Source organism: Plasmodium knowlesi, assembly GCF_000006355.2.
Source record: "Plasmodium knowlesi strain H genome assembly, chromosome: 7".
In the NCBI taxonomy this organism is placed as follows: Eukaryota; Apicomplexa; class Aconoidasida; order Haemosporida; family Plasmodiidae; genus Plasmodium; species Plasmodium knowlesi.
This window is the reverse complement of record NC_011908.2, coordinates 563251-587174: the sequence shown is the minus strand read 5'-3', so window position 1 is coordinate 587174 and position 23924 is coordinate 563251. Positions and strand designations below refer to the sequence as shown.

Genomic DNA, 23924 nt, shown 5'->3' with positions numbered 1-23924 from the left:
CATCAGCTTCAGCACGAAAAACAGAATAAAGTGAACCTTTGCAAATATAGCCACACTAAATAGTAACAGCGTTCAAGGGAAACGCACGGCGAACTCACGGTGAACGCCAAGTGCACGTACCCCCCAAGAGGAGGTACAAAAAAAAGAAGGAATCGCTTTTATAATGTCATAATATTTTTTTTAAAAAAAAAGAATAAAATAATCTGCGGATACATGTGTACAGATTTGCACATCTGAGATAGTGCGCTTGTCTGTATACCCCTCAAGGTAGGGGGGAAAAAATAAAACAAAACGGAAAGGTGGACTAAATTGCCACGTAACCGTACGAACTTCTTATTATCGTTCTCATTTTGGAATCTTCATCCCCCTTACAAAGTGACATGACCCAGTGTAAGCACTCCCCCTTCTTCAACTAATGAATAATGATGACATAGACAAATCTAATGTATCCCCCCCCGATGGAGAAGGGGGAAATGAACAAAATGAAGGTGATGAACAAAATGAGAATGAGCTTGGCGAAGGGGAAAAGTGCATTCCCATTTTGGACGTACCTTCTCCGAGGAGCACTCATAACCAAGTGGGGGGCAGTCATGAGGGGGATAATTTTCCGGAGACAAATGATTTCCCTAAGGGGGAATCCCCAATATGTGCTTTAGGCGAGGTTGTCCAGGAGGCAAGCGGTGAAAACGCAGAAAACACCACACGTATAACCAACACAAATGATACTCTGAACAGTGAGGAAGCCAAGGAGGGCGCCCCTCACCCAGCGGAAAAAATGGAAAGCGCTTCCATAAACTGTAGTATAATCAGCGTTGCAACGGTCCACAGTGAGAAAAATAACACAGTGGAAAATCCCCTAGCAGAACCCCCAAATTGTTTCAATTCCATTAGCTGCATTAGCACAACGGGTAATCATAACACAGATGCGCATGTAGAATTGGTAGAGCAGACCTTAGAGTGTATTCCTGTCATAGGCGAAGCAATGGAATACAATATTGCACTCGAGATAAATGCAGAATCAGTAATGGAAGAGGAGACTTGGTTAAATCCTGATAATTCATGTATCAGGATGGATTACAGTGAGGAGATTCCTGCAGTTGGAAATTGCACGAGGGAAGTAGCCGATGTGGTGGGCCAAACTGGCAATTATATGATTGATGATATCGTGAATGGGATAACCAATAATAGTGTTAACCAAGGAGAGGAGCTATTCTCCCTCGAATACACAGTAAGCACATTCCAAAAGGAACTGCTGGAAAAAAAGAAGGAGACATTTGAAGAAGTTAAGAAAAGGGGGGGTCTCTTTGTGCTAGGTATCCAACAATCGTTTATGAACAAAACGGAAAATCTCCTCTGCACTAGGTGCAATACCCTATTGGCATCCCTGAACGGTGCCCATGAACTTTTCCAGGTAATATTAAAACTTCAAATAGAAAAACAAACGAGCGAATTGTACTTGGCTCATTTTTTGGAAAAGCTAAAGAAGGACGTGGAGGGGGCAAACAAGACAGCGCAGCAGAGATGGGCACAGCAGATAGCCCAGGAGGTGACTAAGGAGGTGGCCCACCAAATGACGGAAACACAACTAAAAATTAATAACCTAAGCAAAGACAGAACAACCCTTATAGATACCATTAAAAAGTGGGAAGAGCATTTTCACCAAATGAAAAGGGAACAAGAAATCATCCACGCCAAAATTAAAATCAGTATCCATACAAGCTTTCTCAATTTTACCGAATATATATTTCATCTCCTCCTAAAAGTATATTCTTCCCTTTGCCAGAGAAGTGACAGGTTGGCATTTTTAATCAACCGATTGAGGTGCATTGGAGTTGACTGGAAGGCTTCCCAAGGGGAGAAAGGGAAACGACAGAGGAGGGGGAAGGAGCCATGTGCAGAGACCCACCACAGTGATGGAAAAATTCGTACAGAGAAAAAGAAGAAAAGGAAAAAAAGAATTATCGGGAGAAGTAAAAATAGCAATAGGAGCGAAGTCTGCTCTTCTTCCCTTGGGGAGAGTAGCACCTCTCGCAGTGACAGTTCCAACTTCTCCAAATCTGGTAATCACCATTCGTGTAGCACCTCCTCGTGCGGATCCAATTCCAGTATGTGCCTTTCGAACGAGTTATGCCTGTCCGACCTGACACACATGAAAACAAGCAGGCTGACTGACCGAGGGGGCAAAAAGAAGGGACACAGAAAAGTGAAGCAACTGCTGATCAGGGAAAGTGAATCCAAAGAGGGCAAAAATAGAGCGCACTCGGTGGACAACGAGGGGAAGGTATCCCGTAACAGAAGGAAAAGGAAACCACGCCAGAGGAATGATCATCACGACAATCAAAATGAGAACGATGAGCGCAAGTTATATAATCGGTATAGGAGGTACAAAAATCTCTACTCCGAAGAGTTGCAAAAGAACAAAACGTTACATTTTCTGTTGAATAATAAGGTAAAAGTGGAACAATGGAGATGTACCCTCCAGCGACCTGAACTGTCCACTATACATACGTAGCCTCCTCCGCATTTACACACGAACGGTTGTATCTAATCTGTACGTAATTCGAATGCTTCCAACTCATTTTCGCAGGATGAAGAAATTAAACAAGTTCGAAGTGCACTAAAGGAAGAAATGCACAGTAGACTTCTCCTTCACGAGCAGGAAGAGAAAAATAAATTAAAAGAAATAAACGAACTGAAGGAGTTGCTACAAAAAGAAGAAACGGTCAAAAATAAGTTAATCACCAGAAATGAAGAAATGGAGGAGCAAAATAAAAGTTTAAAAAAAAAATTGGACATGTATGAATACACAGAGAAAGAATTAAAGAACAAGATTTTCGAACTGAATATGGCACTTACCAAGGAGAGGAGAAAGAACAAACGGTTGGTTTCTCAAAATGGAAAAATGAAAAACGCTATTTTTCGATATAACCATGGAGTGAACTTACTTGACGGGGGGAAGTATCGTCGTAATGGGAAATGGTGCCTTAATATTTCTCCCGCGGATTCTCTAGACGGAGAAATGGAAAGCGAAGGAGATAGCAGCGTTGAAAGTGGAGAAGGCATCAATGTGGGTAGCGAATCATACACCGAAAGGAGCGAACATTTATATGAGGACGAAATGTATGCCATGCTCGCCCCGGTGAAGAAAGTTCCAGATCATTCTACAAAGAAGCACAGGAGGAAACTACTTCAGAGGGGGAAAATAAAGAAAGCGTATGGCAACACACATAACAACAGGAGAAGAGATTCATATGGAAGGAACTACGAGCAGAACGAATACAAAGATGTTAAGTTAAACTCCTGTTGCTTTAGTGATAATTCTGTGGATATTAGGATGCCCAGGAGCAGGCGCCCACATCGAGGCGGAGGCACAAAAGGGAAGATCGCTGTCCTTGAAATGGGTAACGTGAAAGAAGGTGAACATAAGAAATCGGAACCAAATGGGCAGCCGAACACACAATACAGAGATCGCCAGTGTATACCCCCAAGTAGGGACGAACCCGTACACATCGGTGACAAAATCCGAAGAGACCTGGAAAATTTCGACGAAACAAAATACAAGAAAATTATAAGTGACATTACTAAAGAGGAAAAAGTAATTGAAAAAATTAAAGAGGACGATTTGTATTCTATATTTATGCAGGACTGGGAAGAATCTCACATGGATTCACAGGGGGGGGCAAAAAGCGAGCCCCTTTCCTTGTCAGGGTCGTTCATGCACCATCTGAATAGAAGTGTTCTTTGTGCTAATCGGGAGGAAGGAATTCTCTCAGGGGGAAATTATGAGCAGGTGGAAAGGGGTCTAAATGATCGGAAAAAACGGAGTAACTTCACAGAAGATATTTATGCGAACGCTGAAAATAATCGGCAGGATGGTCACACAAAGGGGGTGTACATTTGTCAGGGGGAGAACGCATCGGGGATGGTCACGCAAATGGAAGGAAATCTAATGGGACATCATGGAGGATACAAAAATGTCGAACTAAGGTATGACCCCAAGTGTGCAGGCAAAATGCATGCATTCCCCGTGGAAGAGACGCAAATTGCTAATGGGGAGGATCTTCCACCAGAGGATGAGCCCCATGAGAGGAAAGGTAAGAACAGGATAGATACTTCAAAAGGGATGAATGGCCATGTTCGGAAAGGCCTCGGTGGTGCCATCGATGAGTCATCCAAGTGGGATGTTCAGGATGGGAATATAACAAATCACGTCGGTAGAAGCGAAGCAAACGAACAAAGAGAACCTACCAATAATCTTCATGGAGAGTCCATCAACGAGGAAATCTTAAAAAACTACGAAACTTACAAAAAAAACAAGGATAAATTCATTCACCTGACTTTACGCAAAAACGTAACACATATATCGAATGAACATACACCCACAGGAGTAGGAGGAGAAAAAAAAAAAAACACATCCTTAAAAAATGTATTAAACAAAGATTGCTCCAGAAGGGAGAGTAAACATTTTTGCCCTGTTTATGCTGAGGAAGAAGAAGCATTCGAAGGGGACAAGAATTATGCACCTTTTCAAAACGCACAAAATGGAAACGCCCTCCATAACGATAGAGACATACGAGAGAGCATCATGGTGCATTATACATACGGGGATGGCAACCATAGGGGTGTAACCTTACAAAGCAATGTGCACGATAGGAGTAACATTTCAGGAACTTCATATGATAACACAAACGCGCACTTTTTTCAGATGTCTGAGAATGGGGGTGATATAAGGAAGGGCAATATCTTAAGTAAGGTAGGTGAACAGTATGACGAAGGAGGGTCGCAGAAGACAAATGCAGAGGGGGAAAGAATGACCCCAGTCGTAATGCCACATAACCCTCACACAAATGAATTCAATCTACATGATGTGAACAACAATATGTTCAGTACAAGTGGTACAAGTTATCATCCTGTGGGTAGAGGAAATTCGCGAGAAAAAGAAAAAATTCCGAAATGTGAAAATATCAATTCTCCGCCTAATGAAGGAGAAAATGGAGAGAGTAACCAGGGGAAAGGCACTGCTCACTCATCGTATTCCTTAAGCATGTTGATGGGGGGCAATCGGATGGATAAGATTGGGTGTAGACTAATCACCTCAGATGCACCTAATTCGGGAACTACCTTATATGTGCCCACCCATTTGACAAAGCCTGTCATGAACACAGAAAAGTTGTGTCCCACCATGTTGCACGAGGAGCACAATAGACTATGTACAACTTCTGCGAAATCAAATGAACGGAATGAAAGTGCCACATGGACAGGCATCCCTCCAATCGAGGCGCATTCACGGAGTGCAGCAAACGAAATAGTCAATTACATCTATCAGAAAGGGGGGCATCCTTGGGACAATAAAAAGAGCGCGGATAGTTTCGACCCCAAGAATGAAGCCTTCAATGAATCCCTCAATGAAGCATTGGGGCTGTCTCAAACAGGCGGAGCTGTGCTAAAAAGGGACTCCTGCGAAAGCACGTCACAGAGGAAGAGTGTCGGGGACAGGGGTGTCTTAAGTAGGTTGCTCAGGAAGAAATAGTTTCATCACTCATTGAGATTATTCAATTTTTCTATCATCCTTCGTTCGTTTGTTGATTTTTTTTTTTTTTTTTTTTTTTTTTTTTGTGCTCCCGCAAGCAGGTTAAGCGATATCATCCGTCATAGGTGTGTCGCACTGGAATTGTCTAGGGATGCCTTACATTAGGCAGTTTTATATTTTTTTATGGCTTCATAATTTGACTATTTGATAATTTTTGTTGAACCCTCCTTTTGAAAAAACCTTTTCTACAATGGACCGTACCGGGTCATGCCTACGGATGAGCAGTCCCCATGTTCAACGCACGGGAAGATTCTCGCAAATGAACCAGTTCAACCATGGGGGAGGTGAAAAGAGGTTTGTTTTCATCTATGCACATCTATGCTGGGTTTCCTCTCTCCTTTTAGTCATTCCAGAGAAGGCAAAATTAGACAAGTGCTATATTCGTCTAGGGAGACAAATTACAAAAACAGTTTTGTTACGTAATGGCAAAAAGTTTGGGTGCAAAAGGCGGCAAAGAAGTACCTGAACAGGTATCCTATTTCACTCCACTTGTTAAGGTTAGAGAAATAATTAGGCGGAACTTAAAGAAGATTTGCGGCAATCAATCAAGGGGGACAAGTGATGAAGGAAGACGCCGCCACGTAGGGGGAAATACAAAACAAAAATTAGGAGGAAACAAATGGCAAAAAAAAAATAAATAAAATAAAATAAAATAAAACAGCGAAAAAAAGAGGGAGATAAAAAGATAAACGTTGGAGCCACATTCTAAAGAAATGCTTCACACAAAAAAACTCCCCTAAGAATGTTTAGAAATGAGGACTTTAAATTCTTCGTATAAATCGGAGTTCGCCTCACCAAATATCGCTTGTGCCTTTTTTAACGTCTCCTCTCTTTTCTGCTGATGGTTGTTTAACTTTTTGATGTTCGACAAGAAATGGTTAAACTGCTCGTACGTCAGTCTGCTTCTTGCGTTGCGGAAGAAGGCCCTGCCGTCTGTGTTCTTCTCGCCTGATGATCTGCAAAATGAGGGCAATCAAAAATGGGGAGGGACAACTGAATATTTACTACTGGGTTCATCGAATAGACACAACCCTAGGGTGATTTGCACATGACGCGCACACAATGCCTCCTTTGCAATTCGTATCCATGTGGTAACGAATGCGAACTTGGAGGGGGAGACACACACCCACGACTCCCTCCTTCCCGAATGCGTAACTCCTTTGTTCTCTCTCCATGATTCGACAACTTCCCAATCCTCCACTTTTTAGCATCTCCCTTGAGGTTACCCTGCTCCCAGGTAAGGCGAGTTGAAGCTCCCGTTGATAATGTTGTGCGCGTCCGAATTAACAATTTTGTTAATTAGTGTTTGACAGGAATCCTCATTGCCATTGATTTCGAGCATCGTTCTCGGGGCAGTGGTTTGTAGCATGTCGTCCGCGGAATAGTACTGCGAGTGTGCGTTAGGGGGAGGGGGGAAGAGAAGTGTGCCTCTAGTGGGGATTCTCTTCCAACGATAAGCACATATCAGAGGCGTACACAACCGCACAGTCAAAATGTGAATTCACGCAAAATGCACAAGTCTACACATGTTATTTTTGAACTTACCTTATGTGCATCCTCCACATCATGTTCCTCCTGGATAGAATTGAGGACTGCCTTTTTAAGATTCTCCAGTCGATCTATGTCTCTATTCAGCTGTGAAAAAAAAAAAAAAAAAAAAAAAAAAAAATATACAGCTAGTCAATACTGTTCGAGCTAGCCATAAAATGGTTACTCCTATTTTGGAACTCGTTTGTAAAAAAAAAAAAAAAAAAAAATATTCCTCTTCCTCCCATCGTGGAAAACAATTGCAACGTATTTTATTTTTATTGTAATCACGGTGAAAGTTTAACTGTCAGATGGTGTGTCTGCCATTCTATTTCATTTACAGGCGTGTCCCCTTTTTTAAGTTGCCATGTGTGGATATATCCCCCCGGATAGAAATTCCTCCACATACAAACGCACCCCGGGGGCACCACATATATATAGGTACACATGTTAAGCCTTATATGCGGTTTGTTTATCCCATTTAGCAGGAAAAGGTGTATTTTTCTCCCTCATTTTACCTTCTTAATGGTTGTAATTAACTGCTTGTTTTCGTCGGCCAGTTGGTTTCCTCTTTGTGTTGATTCGATTAGTTGAACCTCCAGGTTGCTATATTTTTTTTGTATCGACGAGAGCTAAAAGGGGGGTGAAAGTAATCAAATGGGAGTAAATTAATGAATGCTCCATTTATTTACTATAGGGGAAGGAAGACCCACAAGATATACCATGAAAACTAGTCTAATACTGAGGATGCAGAAATTACTTGTTCCAGTTTTTCCGTGAGTTGTCCTTTCAGAGATCTGATTTCTGCCTCCTGGGAAGTAACCCTAGTCTTGTATGCGTTGGTGACAATTTTAAATCCTAAGGCGAGTTGTTCTGTTGGGGCGGGAGAAAGAGGTAAGCAGGAAAAGGGGGAGAAGAAAATAAAGAAAAAGGAAGAAAGTAAACATGAATGGGTTCTCTATCCCCATTGGTTACATCTGTAAACCTTATCGGGGGGTAAACGTGTGAGATGATATTGTCTCCTCCCGTATGTACACAGACAGCTACCACACATAAAATGCATGAAGTTTTTCATAACTTATACGCGGGGTGAAAATGAAGGGACACAGGTTCTCACGCCCCTAGAGGAGCCAAGTGATATTTGCACTCCTCTCAATACACTCATCAGGCAAATAAGAATGCCCCAGGTAGTTAATAACCATCTGCATCTGAGGGCAGCCAACTTAGGTCTGTCGTCCCCGCGTTCGTCATTTTGGTGTAAATTTTCTTGGACAGTTTTAAGGGGGTAATGCAAAAGAGAGAAAAAAAAAAAAAAAAAAAAGAAGTCGCAAGAAGGAGGGTTCAAAATGTTGAAACGCTGTAGAATATGGGGGAAATTATATATGTGGATTGTGTAGGAGTGGTGGGAGGTTGATGTTGGAGTGGTGATGGTAGGTGCGTGCGGCCACGCCAAGGTGTATTACGCGTGTGTACTTGTATCTGTCTTGTTCGTACTGCCGTGTGAAACAGTTCCACTGCAAAAGGGGTTGCAAAACTGAGGCAACGAATTTTTACAAATTTGTAGGGCAAGGGGGCCACCAGCGTATTCATGTATGCATATATATCCGTGTACACCTGGACAAATTGGGGTCCCTTTATGATGAAGCGGAGTGCACTCTCAGAATAGCGTTCTCCTTTTTCTCTTTACGCAGAGAAGTAGCACTAGTTTGCAGAGAGATGAATAGGCACACGAAGTAAAAGGATATAATGTGGGGAGTACAAAAAAAAAAAAAAAAAAAAAAAAAAAAAAGGAAAGCCACGTCAGGGTAAAAGAAGGCAATAAATGGACAGTGTGTGGAGGGGGAGAAACAAACGGATGAGCTTAACAAAACGATACGTGAACGGATTGGCGAAGGGGATAATGAATCCTACGCAACGACGGACAACACTCATAGGCAGATAGATCAATAGGTGTGCCACAGTGTTATGTCTTTGCCCGGTATTAGTTTATTTTGCAGTGTCCTTCGTCTTCCTACCTCGCCGTATCGTGCACATTCACCAAAAATGAGCACTCGTGTGTACAAAACTCAGTAGCAGCATATCAGTCATTTGCAGCCATGACTACAAAAACGTTTGTTCGGATTTCTTTTCCGTTTGTTATTCTTGGCTAGGTGTTGTTCCGCTAAGTTAAGCGGTCATTTTTTTTTTTTTTTTTTTTTTTTTTTTTCTTCACGTGTGGGAAGCCCCCGTGTGTATGTCAGTGTATGCAGCGCTGGCAAATAATTGCAAAAAAAAAAAAAAAAAAAAAAAAAAAAAAAATGTGGACTGCGAAACGAAAGCGTTCATGCCGCAGTTGCCGCCGCTATGCAAGTGATTAATAGAATGAGTCGGGAGTGAAAACAAAAAAAAAAAAAAAGAAAAAAATGAAATTAAAATAACTTCATTCGCAATGCATGAACAAAAAGTATGTTGTATTTTTTTAAAACGAAAAACGCTATGCTAAGGTGGTGCTGCAAAATGTGCAGGGGGGGCAGCTGGTCCTCTATCTAAATCCATGCCATGCAGGGGTGTCTTTCCCGTTTTCACTCGTATGTACAGTCATAAGCACAGTCGTATGCGTAATCGTATACGCAGTCGTATGCACAGGCGCATGGGTCACTTCCCCTCACATACGCATGTACTTGCACGCTTATACCCCGATGGACACGTAGAATTTAAAATGAAAAAAAAAATGGTAGACCGAATGCCACGTACTGGAAGATATGAAGGCACAACTTTTTCAATTGTGAAAAAAAAAAAAATAATAAATAAATAAATATAAATCAGAAAAGCACAACATGTGCACAGCAAAATACACGTAATTCATAGAGGAAGAAGGAATTGTCCAGGCAGAGTATGCGCGCGCTTGTGTGTACATGAAATATGCGCTAGTTACAAAACACATTTTTATGCGCACATATGCGTACTCACATTTGTAATCATATTATTCTCTGTATGGTGGATACGTAGCATTAATTCAGGTGAATATCCAGTTGTCGCTCTTCTTAACCCCTACATGTGATGTCTATGTTGGGGATATATACTTCCGTCTGTACGAAAGGCGAAGTGATGAAATTTAAAAATACTTCAAATAATGATCATTCCATAGAACACCAAAAACGCGTCTTTTTTTTTTTTTTTTTCTTTTTCACTGTTTATATACCATTCGCCAGCATACTGCAAATGCACTTTGCATGCAGAAATGGCCGCTATTTTCTGAGGGGGGGAAAAAAAAAACGCTATTTTCTTTGCATGCGAAAAGAGTGTATTGTTTGTAATTTTTTTCTTTTTTTAACCAAGTGTATAGCATACCGTGGGGTGCGCGGGAAGAACAACCTTTTGGGACGCTACTTGTACCCGTGAATGAAAACATGCTGTAAAGGAGGTGCCACCCTTTTCTGTGCCCATGCGGTTTTCTCCTGCTAACGTGTGGACAAAAGTCTGAAGGTATTTTTCCAATGGGGGGAGTTATATACTCTTCCCCCCTGCAGTATACATCTAACGGCGTTATTACAATTCGGGACAAAAAAAAAAAAAAAAAAAGAAAAAAAAAAAAAAATGTTGAATTCAAGCTTCTTCACCTGCATGTGACACCGTTCCGCTACCTTTATTATTTTCTTTTTTTGAGTGCCATTTGGAGACTTTCTTTCCGGAGCACACAAAATGACGTTCTAACTGTTTTGACCATCAGCTGGGGAAATCCAACTGGAGCTAATGTTTCATCAACAGAACGTGACGAAGGTTAAAAGTTGCACCGTTAAATGTGTTTTCTCCTCTGAAAAAAAAAAAAAAAAAAAAAAAAAAAAAAAAAAAAAAAAAATTATCTCCTACTGACATGAAGCGCTAAGTATGCAATTTTTGCTGATTCCCCATGCTTAGCTTTGCAAAAACGCGAGCTTCCTTTTTGAGTCACACGTCAACATATCTACAGGTGGGTTCCGTTCTTGTTTAGCAGTACATATACATGGGGCTTTCCCTCTTTTAACATTCCCAGTTGATGTTTTATGGATTCCTTCTTCTGTATCCCCTACTTTCCCTATGCCTTGAGCACGTCATTTCGCTGAGCAAAAAAGGGAAACCCACACTGGGCTTTGTAATCATGCGGAACGCTGTTGATATAAAAACTCTATCTGACGTGAAGGATAGGGTGAAGAATGAGAAGAGGACGCATTGTTTGGTGGTCAACAAATATAAGGTAAATGATGTATTGAAAAATAAGGAAGCGAAATTTTATTTCCTAAACGTCTTTCGGTTCCCTTCTGTTTTGAAGCTTAGGGAGTACGAAGGGAACCTCATGGAGACGGGGCAATATAATGGGGAAGTGCTGCGCTTTATCCATTCATACGTGGAGAGGTTGGGCGGGGGAGGCACCCATGTCGGCGGCAAGGCGGACAGTAAAGCGGATGGAAAAGTGAACCACGATGTGAGTGATCAAGTGGTCGCCCAGCAGACGGACCAGCAGATGGACCAGCAGATGGACCAGCAGACGGACCAGCAGATGGACCAGCAGATGGACCAGAAGAGGGACGCAGCGCTGGAGGACTGCAGGCTAATCCCGCTGAACGCACGGTTCAACAAAGCCCTGCAGGAGTTGATGCAACGGGAAGGGAAGGAAATCATGGAGGGGCTCGACATGCACTTGGAGGAAGGGGATGCAGGGAACGTTACTGTGGAGGGCGTTGCTATGGAAGACGATTCCACTGCACACGATTCTGTGCAGCGCAACGAGGGAAAAACCCCCAAAGGCCCTTTGGATGGACAGTGGCCCCCCCTGGAAGAACTCTTTCGAATTATAAAAAAGGAAGGCATCCAAATAAGTATCATTCAGTTGCAGTTTGGTTACGACAATATGAATACCTCGGAAATACTGAGGAAGATATTCCCCACAGAAAGTGAAGTCATCCACAAATACGAAATGATCGGTCATATAGCTCATCTAAATTTCTGCGAACGTTTTGAAAATTACAAAAAAGTAATTGCTGAAATTATCCTTGATAAAAATAAAAGCATAAAAACAGTTATCAATAAAATGGATACTTTAAAAAATCTCCACAGAACTTTCAACATAGAATTACTCGCAGGAGAAAAAAACTATCTGACAACCTTGAAGGAAAATGATATTAAAGTAAAATTAAATTATGAATTAATTTATTGGAATTCAAAATTAAAAAAAGAAAGAGATCGAATATATGATCTTGTGGAGAACAACTCCATAATTGTGGATCTCTTTGCTGGCGTTGGTATATTCAGTCTACACCTGAGTAAAAAAAAATGCCTTTGTTTTTCCAACGATATTAATTCGCATGCTTATAATTTTATGAACGTTAATATTAAATTGAATAAAAGGAAAAGTATCCTAACGTATAATTTAGACGCCAGGGCTTTTGTCCAAATGCTCCTTGGCCTGGATATCTTCTCAAGTGACAAAACTACTTTATCCATGCAGTTGAGTGAGCAGAATTGGAAAAACATTTCCCTCGATTTTATCAACTCTCCGGATCAAAATAACGTTGATACGGGAAAAAGGAAGAAACGGGAAAGTGATCGAGTTGGTCATGTGGATGATGATATCACTGCGAACGCCACCATTGACAAGAAAAAGAAACTTAGGCATGCGGATACAAATGACCCATTAGAGGAACGCCCCCTGGGGTTAGCAGCCACCCATCACGGGGAGGAGAATATTCAATCAGTTGAGAGAACCAACAATGATTCGGAGAAGACGAAAGAAGATGCACCCAGAGATGTAACGCATCAAGTAGACATAAATCTGGGCATCTACGGAGATATTCATGTGCTCATGAATTTGCCACAAACGGCCTTCGAATTTTTGGATATCTTTCGGGAACTCCTAGATACGTACAGTACCGATCAGAAGGATTTCCAGGGAAAATGCCGGAGAGACCAAATGAGGAACGTTTTTATTCACTGCTACTTCTTCTCCAAACCTGAGCTCTTTTACGAGGACGCCGAGAGAAATATACGGATGCAGTTGGGGGGTTTGCCCCGGGAGATGAAGATTACCGAGGTGAGTCCATCCAAGTGGGTTCAGTTCCGTTTTGCATCACCCAACTGACATGGTTACGACTGACATGGTTACGACTGACATGATTACCACCAACAGGATGACCACCGACATGGTTACGACCGACATGGTTTCCACTGGCATTGTTCATGCCGACGTGGCACCACCCCATACTCCATATCCTCCTTTTTTTCCCCTTCGCAGATTAGGAAGGTTTCCCCCAGCAAGCTTATGTACGTAGCGGAGTTCAACCTGAAGGACGTTTTTTAGCAGGGCGTGCAGTTTCATCGGAAAAAAAAAGGAAAGCACAGGGGAAGTACGTATCAAAGAGAATTGTGTCGACTGTCCCATTAGCATTGAGAACATCGTTCTACATTGCAGAAATGAACACGCGCAAATTTCTCTTTCATGTTAACTTTTTTTCTCTTTTTTTGAGGGGAGTGCATAACGCAGGTGTGCGCTTCGACCATTTAAAATGTACACTGATAATGAAGTTCCCTTTTTTTTGTAATTTTTTTTTTCTACAAATCTGAATTTAACACTTAACCTAAACGATGTGCATGTCACGAGAGGAGGCATACCTTATAAAAGGTACACCTTTTACGTGGTCGTCTGTATATACACCCATGATAGTATTACATGTGCGTGTCTTTATTTGTCTCCTCAATCCGTTATCCAACTTTTTGCTTTTTAATAATTTTTATGTACAGAATAACTCTCCCTCTAGAAGGCAAAATGTGACGGCGCAGCGAATCGTCCTCCTTGTAGGTCTTTTCCCCGACAAAATATATCTCCATTTATTGCTAATCTGGGCATGTCTCTTGGGGGTTACGCAAAGGAAGGAATAATTGAGCAGTGAAGCCCCAGTAGATGGGTATCACCCTGTGAACACCTCATATACATGCAGTTAGTTCTTTCATTGGAAAGGTGCTTTTCCACAAAGAGTGGAAGGCGCCAATTCGAGCCATCATGCTGCGTTATCAATATACTATGTTGGTATAAACAAAAGGACAGCTTATCTATGCTGTAAAAAAAAAAAAAAAAATCCTCCTCTCTTCCTTTTGAGGAGAAGATAAGTTTAAAATGCAACAAAACAGGGGTTGTCATAAAACAAAATTGGCTACCCGTTATTCCTTCCTTGGATAAATTTTACGTTGCTTTCCACGTAGGCTAAATTCAAATGCGCCCATTTCACACATACAACCGTTGTAAAACGGAATTACACTTTTGCGATGGGAGGAATATGCACGTTCTTTTTATACTCACCGCAATTCCCCTTTTTAGATAAAAAAAAATTGTAAATTCTGTGCCAACTGTATTAACAGGTTTTGTAAATAAAATTTCCCACCCTAGGCAAAAGTGAAAAAAATAATATAGCAATGCAAAAAGAAAAAAAAAAAAAAAAAAAAAAAAAAGGGGGACATCTTTGACCCAAGCTAAGCTACATTTTGTGGTTGCGGTGGGGACACACTATAAAAAAAAAAAAAAAAAAAAAAAAAAAAAAAGTACCGTATGATGCAATATGAAAACAACCCCCAACTGGTACCCATTACCGCCCATTTGCAATATATATAACGTACATACGCTTAATGAGTTAAAATATGCCTAGGGTGGTTTACGATAAAAAAGCGTATGGCACAAATATATGAGATATGTTCCACCCAACTTTCAGCAGGCACTCACCCCCGGTTAGGTGAGAATAATTTTTTCTTTATGACTCTGTGATGATATATAACATTGGAGAGAGAACAAAAAAAAAGAATTGCAGGCTGATTTATATGTTTCTTTCTTTTTTTTTTTTTTTTTTTTTTTTCCTTTTTGCATTTACGATTTTTTGAGAGAAAATATTTTTCTTCCCTTATTGAATAATTTTCTCACTGTTCCACCAAGTTTTGCCTTCCATTGCACTTTTTTTTATGGCGAGCTATTTTGATATATATATATATTGTACATTATTATATATATATATTACTCCGCCGTGTTATGTAATGCCAATTTTATGAAAATCTTCTTATGTTTTTAACCTGCAGGGTATATATGATACGAATATATGATAACGCGTCATTATCAAATTTGAACAATTTTCCCTGTACAAATTCGCCATCACGAAAATGTTAGCGCTACATGACCCATAGGTTAACAACGCCATCGATGCACATCATTATTATATAACGCCGCATTATACGAGGCTACACTAAAATATCCTGCATTGTATATGATACCTAACTATCTTGTATTTTATCATACTATGCAGTGATGTGTGTTGTGCTGCGCTATGCTGTACTGTATAATATATCATGCCGTGGTACATTTATTGCCTTTTGATGCATAATGACACGTGATAACGCGTTGTAACACAGTAAAAGAGGGGAAAATCGCCAGGTTTTTTTTTTTTTTTTTTTTTTTTTACCTTCTTTTTACCTGCATTTTCCAGCATTTTCCCTCTCTTTAGTTGCAGATTTTTTTTTTTTTTTTTTCCACACATAGTTTAACATTCGATATTTCCCCCAGGGGATATATACAGCGGCACATGTGCATTCCCTACAGGACGACACGCGGGACTACATTTGCGTGAAGGCGTTCGTCCTAACAAGGCTGTAACTGCGCTGAGCGTACCGCTTCCACGACATATCTCATATGAGAATTATCAATACCAAGTGGAAATATCCAACTCAACTTAACCCCTGCTTTGCCACATAACAATCGGCGTTGGTGTTCCCACGCAAAGTGCACACGCAGTTACGAAATTGTGTGCGAAAAAAACATTCACCACGTATTTTATACACTCCATCCCACTGCGCGATCGCAAGGAGGCCCAGTAGCAGTGGTGGAAGAGGACGAAGCAGTCACCCAAAAATTTGTCAAGACGAATCCGCCCCAAGTGACTCCTCCCAAAGTAAATCCTCCGAAAGTAAAACCTCCGAAAGTAAATCCTCCGAAAGTGGATCCCCCCGTAGTGAAGAGGGAAAAGGTGGACTCAGCAGAAGTTCACTCATCATCCGAGCGAGGGACCCCAGGGGAAGACCTGGAGATCCGACGGGAACACCGCGAAAACAGCGGAAGCGACAAACAGAGCGTTGAAAAACGCAGCAACCAGAAGAGCCAAGGTGGAAATCACAACGAAAACGTCAAGGGGGAGAAAAAAATGATAAAGAAGTTTGTGTATCACATCGTGGCATACATTATTTTTGCGCTTCATTTAAAAATATTCATTCCTAAAGTTTTTAACGAAAAATGGACATGGGACATATATCATATTTATTTTTGTATGGCCACATTTTATGTTAGTTTGTTGACAATTTACGCCATTGCTGTATTTTGTAATTTGAAAAAATTCGATTTGAAAAATTATCCTGTTGAAGAAATACAGTCGTATAAAAATAATGGCAACAAGAAGAATATACACCCCTACTCCTCCTTCGAGAGGTTGGACTTGGTGAACATGAACTTCATGAAATTACTCTATGGTGCAATCTTTATGGTAATGATTCAAACCGTCAGAAGAAGCACTATGGAAATATGTGCTAAAAAAAAAAAAAAAAAAAGCTCTATTTCACATACACAGAGTGCAACGTTGCGCAATAGTCTCTAAGGTTGCACACCGAATTTTATTTCCCCTTCTCCAATAGGCCCCTTGGAAAACAATAGCCCTAATCATACTATCTCTCACTAATATTCTCGTTTGTTGTAAGTATGCAGGGGTAGATACACTGGGCAGATGAAGCACAGCTCAGTTGAAGTGCTACACTGTTGTGACCGTATGGACATATATTTTTGGCCTTTTCACTTTTTTTTTTCCTCCCCCACCCCCGCAGTCCTGTTCTCATTTTTCATGGGAAAGAACAAGGAAGACCAAGAAAATGGAATTGTAAAAGTTTACTTAAAATTTCTCAAGTTCATTTGCAGAGCCTCCTTATGGCTCTTCGGTATTAATGAAATAGAAAGCAACTACCTGTGTGATATGGACTGGCCAAAAAATATCGTTGCGAATCACGTGTCTGCCCTAGACCCCTTTTATTTTATAAGTGAACATGCTTGCAGTTTTGTTGCGAAGAAATCCCTGCGTAACGATTTCATTGTTGGACTTAGCGTTATATGCTTAAGGTGTGTATTCGTATACAGAGAAAAATCAGAGGATCGAAAAATTGCCTTGGAAAGCATTAAGGAAAGACAACTCCTTGTAGAAGAGAAAAAGAATAATTTTCCATCTTTTGTTATATTTTCTGAAGGAACCACATCCAATGGGATGCAAATAATTGAACAAAAGAAAGGGGCCTTTTTTTCTCTCCTCCCCATTACCCCCGTTCTGCTCGTATACGACTACGACTTTTTTAACCCCGCCTACGACATTCTGCCCTTCACCTGGTGGTTCATCCTGATTGTGTCTAATGTGAGTGCCCTTCCGTTGGCGCATTGTAACAGTGCGTCATGGCGGTACAAACGTAGTGGTACTCCTTATCCGCTTAAATAATGCGCCGAATTTAATCCGCTCAATTTAATCCGCTCAATTTAATCCGCCCGTTTCCTCCCCCCGCAGTACCAAAGCATTTCCCTCAAAACGTACTGGCTCCCTAAGATCTACCCACCAGACCAAAAGAAATTTCCAAAAATGACGGAGGAAGAACGCATAAATCATTTCCATGACGAAGTGTCCAAAATCATGTTCCAAAGTATGAAAAAGTACAACCCCAGGGCGCCCCAAAATATAGACGACTATAACGACTGGCCAGGATCACTACGTATAAAACTGGAGTTTTTTCAAGCCGCCCTGGGCAACATAGCCACCAAGTATATAATTAAGGAAAAAAATCGAAGTGAAAAAAAATAATTTTACGAAATGAAGAGAAGAGAATAGTGTTGTCCACCTACCGCACCTACCTCCCCCCGCATGCCCGATTTTCCAGTTTATTATATTCGATCATGAGTGTTTTCAGTGCCACCTTTTAGCTTGTACAATGTTCCCCTGACAACGACAGTAATATGACAATTATAATAGCTTCATCCGTAGCAGCCGCTACAGCAAATCAGCAATATCACACATAAGAAGAAGAAGAACAACAACAACAAGAGCAGTTAGTACTTGCACCTTCATGGCGGCCCTCCGCATGATAGCAATTTGCATGATGATCATCCTTTGGGAAGTCATCCGTTTGATAGCCCCCAGCATGGTGTGGTCTGCCTGATGATAGTCATGCGCATATCATCGTCGTCATGTTTTAGTTTTTGTTTTTTTTTAAAAAAAAAAAAAAAAAAAAGTAAAAAGGAAACCCGCATTATGGACTTTTTGTCATTTTCCATTTATGTTTTTTTAGTGATTTTATTTTATTTTAAATACTTAAATTTTAATAAAAATTTGCTTTGCTTCCTTTTTTTCCTGCATAATTCCTCTTCCCCATTTTGGCATTAATTTTTTGTATAATTCCTTTTTATTGCTTCGGTTATTTTCATATAGTTCATTTTATTCCAAAGAGAGAATGGAATAAAATGAGAAGAAGGAATGATTATTAAAACTTCATAATGGAAAAAAATTATCATTTAATTTTTCATTAATTCAAGTAAAACTGCTTTTTAATATTCTTTAATATAGAGAGAGCATTTTTTTTTTTTTTTTTTTTTTTTTTTTTTTTCCTGTTCGCCTTTTTTTGCAAAGTTTGGTCTATGCACCGCTTGAGAAAACGATGATTATCAGTATAGGGGCGTCTTTTTTAAGAAATTCCCCCCCATGGTTACAGGTGACTGTGAAATTTACAACGGTCATTTACGACGAAATTCCATTATTGGTGGAAAGAAGACCGCTTCTTTTGAGCTTTTCGAATGCGCCTTGGATGCGCAATGTAAGTTTACTTAACTCACGCTTATATATATATTTGTTCTTTCTCCTTTTCGCGCTTGCAGCGGTTTAACAACAACCTGACGTTGTGTGTATTTGCTACACACGCACCATTTACCTGCACCGTTCAGATAAAAAGGCCCCAATTATACACATTCATCTCAAAAGTAGGAAAAAAAAAAAAAATAGAACTAGCCAAAATGGCAAAACGGTAGTAGCAACCTTTTTAATGCTTTTTTATCAGCCATTTGGAAATTCATTACAGGGAAAAATGCAACATATGAATCTCGTTTTAATTTTTCTGACTCGTTCATAAAAAAAAAAAAAAAAAAATTCGTTTTTTAATGGGTTTAGCCCTATTGTTCAAAAAAAAAAAAAAAAAAAAAATTCTTCTTTTAACCACCAGCCATTTTTGCTACATGCACAACAAGCGTCCTTTGTAGGCCAATTTCAGTGAACTGTTTTCCTATTTGTGTGTTCGCTTGCTTCATTTTGCGCAATTTGCATAATTATACAGCTTCCTTTGACTTTGCCGCGAATTAAACCAAGGTTACGCTATAACACACATTTGCGTCAAATATGCGCTCTACAAAGACTCGAAAAATCAACGTTGCCTTTTTTCCGAAATGGAACTTCCCCCATTTACATGCTAATTCGTTTACACAATTAAGACATGCGTGCACACACAGGCGTTTTCACTGGCCCTTTAACAACTGCTTGCACCTTCGTGTTATGAAAAAAAAAGAAAAGGAAAAGGGACAATTCGTCAGAAGGAACATGCTCGAAAAGAGCTAATTTGCAAAAAAAATTAATTTTTCCCAATTTTTTTTTAACACAACGTGAACATTCATAAGGCCTACTTCTTTGCAAAATGCTTACAATTATGAAAAATTTCACTTGACATTGTTTTGTCGCCACCAACAGCGGTGAGTTACACCCCTACATGGCTTTCGTAACATTGCCTTTGTCCCAAAAAAGGAAAAAAAAAAAAAAAAAAAAAAAAAAACACTCATTTTGTGCCATTTGTTTTTTTTTTCACCGCACGTGATTCACCAATGCAACGTGCAACTCACCCTGTGTAGTATACTTGGGGGGAAAATGTCACCATTTACTCTACACAAATGGAAGCCTATATCTTACACATTTAACTGTTTATAAATTAACACTTTTGTTAATCTCAATTTCCCTGATAAACTAATTCGCGGAAATTTTACTCACCAATTTGTGTGAATATCTCTTTAATTTATTTAACTTTTTTTTTTTTTTTTAACGCGCAACCTTTCGTGGCGGAAATAGGAAATTTTATAACCCCCCCATGGTGAATGCACACGACCTGCGTACCTTCTAGGTGCGTTCCTTTGGTTGCCCACTTCACCATGACCAATTAATTAAGGTTCGTCACCTTTGAAGAATTTTCACGAATGCTAAATTTATTTTACTTCTATTCGGAGTATGTCCTATTAGTGCCCCTGAGTTGATGGTGTGTTAACTGCTCAGCGTTGATAGAACACCAAACACGAAGTCCATTTTGTTTATGCACTTTTTTTTTTTTTTTTTTTTTTCTCATATTATAGAATTTTATTTCTGTCATAGGGGGGAATGAAATGCCCCTCTATGTGGCAAATATACACATGGGGAGAATCTATCCAATGTTGTGTGTATACTGGATGAGGACTGTTTTCTCCATCTGACCGTTTTTCCACTTGAGTGAAAATAACTGCACTCGTCCATTTCTTGTCAACTTTTACAAAAAAATGACAAAGTCATTATTACTCTCCCTAGTGCACAATGTCAGCACTCAGCTGAGTAACGAAATCGTGGCGCTGAATGACGACATTCTATTTTTACAAAATGAGTTAAGTGTGAGTAAGACGAATAATTGTTCCGATCATGTGAAAAAAAAAACAGAAAGAAGCAAGGAACAGAACTTAAAACAATTAAGTGCCTTTTTGACAAAATACGTAATGTTCTTGTTGGATAAAAGGAAAAGCAATGTACCTTACGGTTCTTATTACTCTGATGTAATGAGTAGAAATGGCGGAATTGCAAATTTGATTGAAGGTATTGGCAAGGCGGACTTAAGCAAAGAAGATAGTGCAAGTGAACGTTTGAAATATTTGTGCCAGAAGAGAAGTGCACTGCAGGACATGTTGCGTTTACTGCAGATAAGTGAGGTAGAAAAGTTGAGTGATGATAAATCGCAAGACTTGTTTTCCGACTTGATGTTTCAGCTGAGGAATTCTATCCTCGGGGGAGGAGAACACTTGTTCAACGGGATCCAGAACATAGAGGAGGGGGCTATGTTTCCATCTGGCAAAACGAGTGACAATGATAGTGGTAATAGCGATGATGAGAATGGCAATGATGATGGGAATGCTTCATCCGGGGACCGCTCTTCCACCGTGGCATCGTTAGGGTTAGGGATAAAATTCAGCTGCGAACAGGTGAGCGATTTGGATGAAACAAGTATGCCATCGGCGTGTACATCTAATGCTCCAATGAGAAGAGAAAACTTTGCTAAAAGCTCTTCACTAAATAGACACATGTCCGAAAAGGGAAGCCCCTTAAATTGGAAGTCTCTCACGGAAGAGAGAGTCCTTTCAAAAAGTTCCTCTCTCACAAGTCCATTTTTTAAAAAACAGGAGAAGTGCAGGAGTATAAATAATCGTGGTAATTCTTCCGCGCAAAAGTTCAATTCGATGAGAAAATGTTTTAGCAACACGGGAGGGGTTACCACGTCGTTCCCCGTTAACCGTGATAGGAAGATGAAGGAAGGAGCAGTGGACATACCTACACGGAGCACCACAAATGGGAAAAGTAAAATTTCCATTTTGAGAAAATCTTCACGTGAGGAACCAGCCCATCTGGAGAATAAGCATACAGACGTGGAAGTTTTGAAAGAGCACATCGAAAAAGGTAGCCCGAATATTTCAGTTAAACCTATCCCCCCGTCGATAAATAAAACTTGCAAAAATGTGTACACAAGGAAGGGGAGAAATCGATCGAATGGTGTATCATGGGAAGAACGTGATCAGTCTGGTTCATTTGACTCTCTTTCCTCATCTTCTTCCGACGCATCAGCATGGAGAGGGCCTGGGGGGGAGAAAACCCAATTGAGTAACCAAATGGGGAGAAAAAAGTACCTCATCAGAATAAACAAAAAGGGGCATGGTAGTTTTGAGGTCAAGAAGAAGGGAGCCAAGTCGTGTGCTCGTGTCTACGATTTTGAAATCATTTATGAAGGCGTCGATGGTGTGGTCGGTAGCATGGATGCCACTTCATCCGAACAGAGAACGCGCAAACAGTTGGTGCATTTTTCATTTTTGAGAAGGGGGGGAAAGATATGCGGGGTGGAGAAGCTACACATCGGGGATATCGACTTGGTGAGGAGCCTCCACTTTGGGAGGACGACAAAGGGTGAACCCCGCGATGACCATGTGGATTGTGAATCTGGAGGAAACGAACTTGTGCCGCGCAGAAGGAGAGAACGAACCAAGAAGGAGGCGAATAAGAGAATCAATTTTCTGGAAGAGAATTTAAAAAACATGAGGGAGGAAAATTTCAGGAAGAAGTACGAGCTGACGAGAATAATCGACGACATAAAAAAGAAAAAAATGAAAAATATTGTAAGGAACGACGAGCTAAATTATGATGTAGAGGCAGAGTCGTACAACATGGAGTTCGTAGAAACCAACCGACTACGAGGGCTGTACATTCACATGTTAGACAAGCAGAGCCAACTGGAGAGAGATAGGAATTTCTACAAAAATGAACTTGAAAAATTGCAACAGGATATGAAGAATAACGCAGCCCCATTAGCAGATTTTTTGAAAGAAGAGAAGGAGAAATTCATACAAAGAGAAAAAGAATTCTACAAAAAGGAAAAGAAATATTTTCAAGTGAAGAGTAAACTGAGGAAAAAAGTTACCCTCCTTGAGAATGAATTGGAAATAGCCCAAGAGAAATTGAAAAAAGAGAGAGAAGAGAATAAAAACTTGAAAAGTACCGTCACGGAAAAGCTCTCCATCATAGAAAAAAAGGATAGTGAAAGAAGAAATTCAGAACAGGAAAACGAATCGAAAATAAGAAATTTAAACACTGAACTGCAGGAACTTATGGAAACCTTTGTCGTAGAGAAGGAAGAAAAAAATAAATTGCAGGAAGAAATTTCTCTCATCAGGAAAGATGTAGCATTTGATAATTTCAAAAAAGTTGTACTAGAAAAAATTACCAAGACAAACGGCGACATAAAATATCTGGCGGAGATCCTCGAATTGTTAACGAAGGAGCTGGAGAATAAAATATCCAAGGAGAGTTTGAATGATAAACATGTTCGCGAACTGAAGGAGGAATGCGCAAAGAAAACGGAACTGTTAAGCAATGCGGAGGATAAAATTAAAAAGGATAAGAGCAAAATGAGGAAGTTGAAGGAGGACATAGCCTACCTGCATGAGAAAAATAGGAACCTCTTGGAGAGTGTTAGGTGTATGGTTGCCCAGGGTGTGGGTAGATTTCCTAACCATAATGAAGTTGTCACCGCAGATGGTGGGACAACCTATCGAGAGGAGGAGGGGTACTACTCGTCTGATGAACGTGGTGGTAGAATGTTGGTGTACTCTCCACGAGAGACTTCACAGATTGCCCAATCGAATGACATCCCTAGGAGGAACAGAAAAGGAACGAAGGGGTGTAGGCCAAGATCAGGCAAAAGACCATTCAGAGAAAATAAGGAAAGCATTACTAGTGTCTCAGACAACAGTTCTCTATTTTTATGTCACGACATGGACACCAAGAGGGGGTACTCTTCCGACGAGTTGACAAGTGGCGCGGTAGACTCGGCTTACGTGTGTCGGGGACTGATTCGGCACAGCTTGAAGTGAGGCCATCAGATCAGCCTTAGGAAAATGCGACCGTTCGGTTAGCTGAGGCAATAA

At 40.4% G+C, this 23924-nt stretch overlaps 5 protein-coding genes across 5 annotated transcripts; 4 read left to right on the top strand and 1 right to left on the bottom strand.

Annotated features, from left to right (window-relative positions):
• Positions 1–415: 415 nt before the first annotated feature.
• PKNH_0712400 (conserved Plasmodium protein, unknown function) lies at positions 416–5530 on the top strand (the record flags this gene model as incomplete). Its single annotated transcript, XM_002258380.1, has 2 exons — positions 416–2449; positions 2588–5530. The coding sequence occupies 2 exons, from the start codon at positions 416–418 to the stop codon at positions 5528–5530; spliced, it is 4977 nt and encodes a 1658-aa protein (XP_002258416.1).
• A 796-nt stretch (positions 5531–6326) lies between these two features.
• Positions 6327–8368, bottom strand: PKNH_0712300 (uncharacterized protein; the record flags this gene model as incomplete). The annotated part of the gene is made up of 6 exons (XM_002258379.1): positions 6327–6546; positions 6817–6977; positions 7136–7225; positions 7636–7749; positions 7878–7990; positions 8317–8368. 6 exons carry the CDS (start codon positions 8366–8368, stop codon positions 6327–6329), a joined length of 750 nt encoding a protein of 249 aa, XP_002258415.1.
• A 2764-nt stretch (positions 8369–11132) lies between these two features.
• Positions 11133–13430, top strand: PKNH_0712200 (met-10+ like protein, putative; the record flags this gene model as incomplete). Its single annotated transcript, XM_002258378.1, has 2 exons — positions 11133–13163; positions 13365–13430. The coding sequence occupies 2 exons, from the start codon at positions 11133–11135 to the stop codon at positions 13428–13430; spliced, it is 2097 nt and encodes a 698-aa protein (XP_002258414.1).
• A 2875-nt stretch (positions 13431–16305) lies between these two features.
• PKNH_0712100 (phospholipid or glycerol acyltransferase, putative) lies at positions 16306–17988 on the top strand (the record flags this gene model as incomplete). Its single annotated transcript, XM_002258377.1, has 4 exons — positions 16306–16641; positions 16790–16847; positions 16976–17550; positions 17698–17988. 4 exons carry the CDS (start codon positions 16306–16308, stop codon positions 17986–17988), a joined length of 1260 nt encoding a protein of 419 aa, XP_002258413.1.
• A 2756-nt stretch (positions 17989–20744) lies between these two features.
• PKNH_0712000 (conserved Plasmodium protein, unknown function) lies at positions 20745–23870 on the top strand (the record flags this gene model as incomplete). The annotated part of the gene is made up of 1 exon (XM_002258376.1): positions 20745–23870. One exon carries the CDS (start codon positions 20745–20747, stop codon positions 23868–23870), a length of 3126 nt encoding a protein of 1041 aa, XP_002258412.1.
• Between the last annotated feature and the right edge of the window lie 54 nt (positions 23871–23924).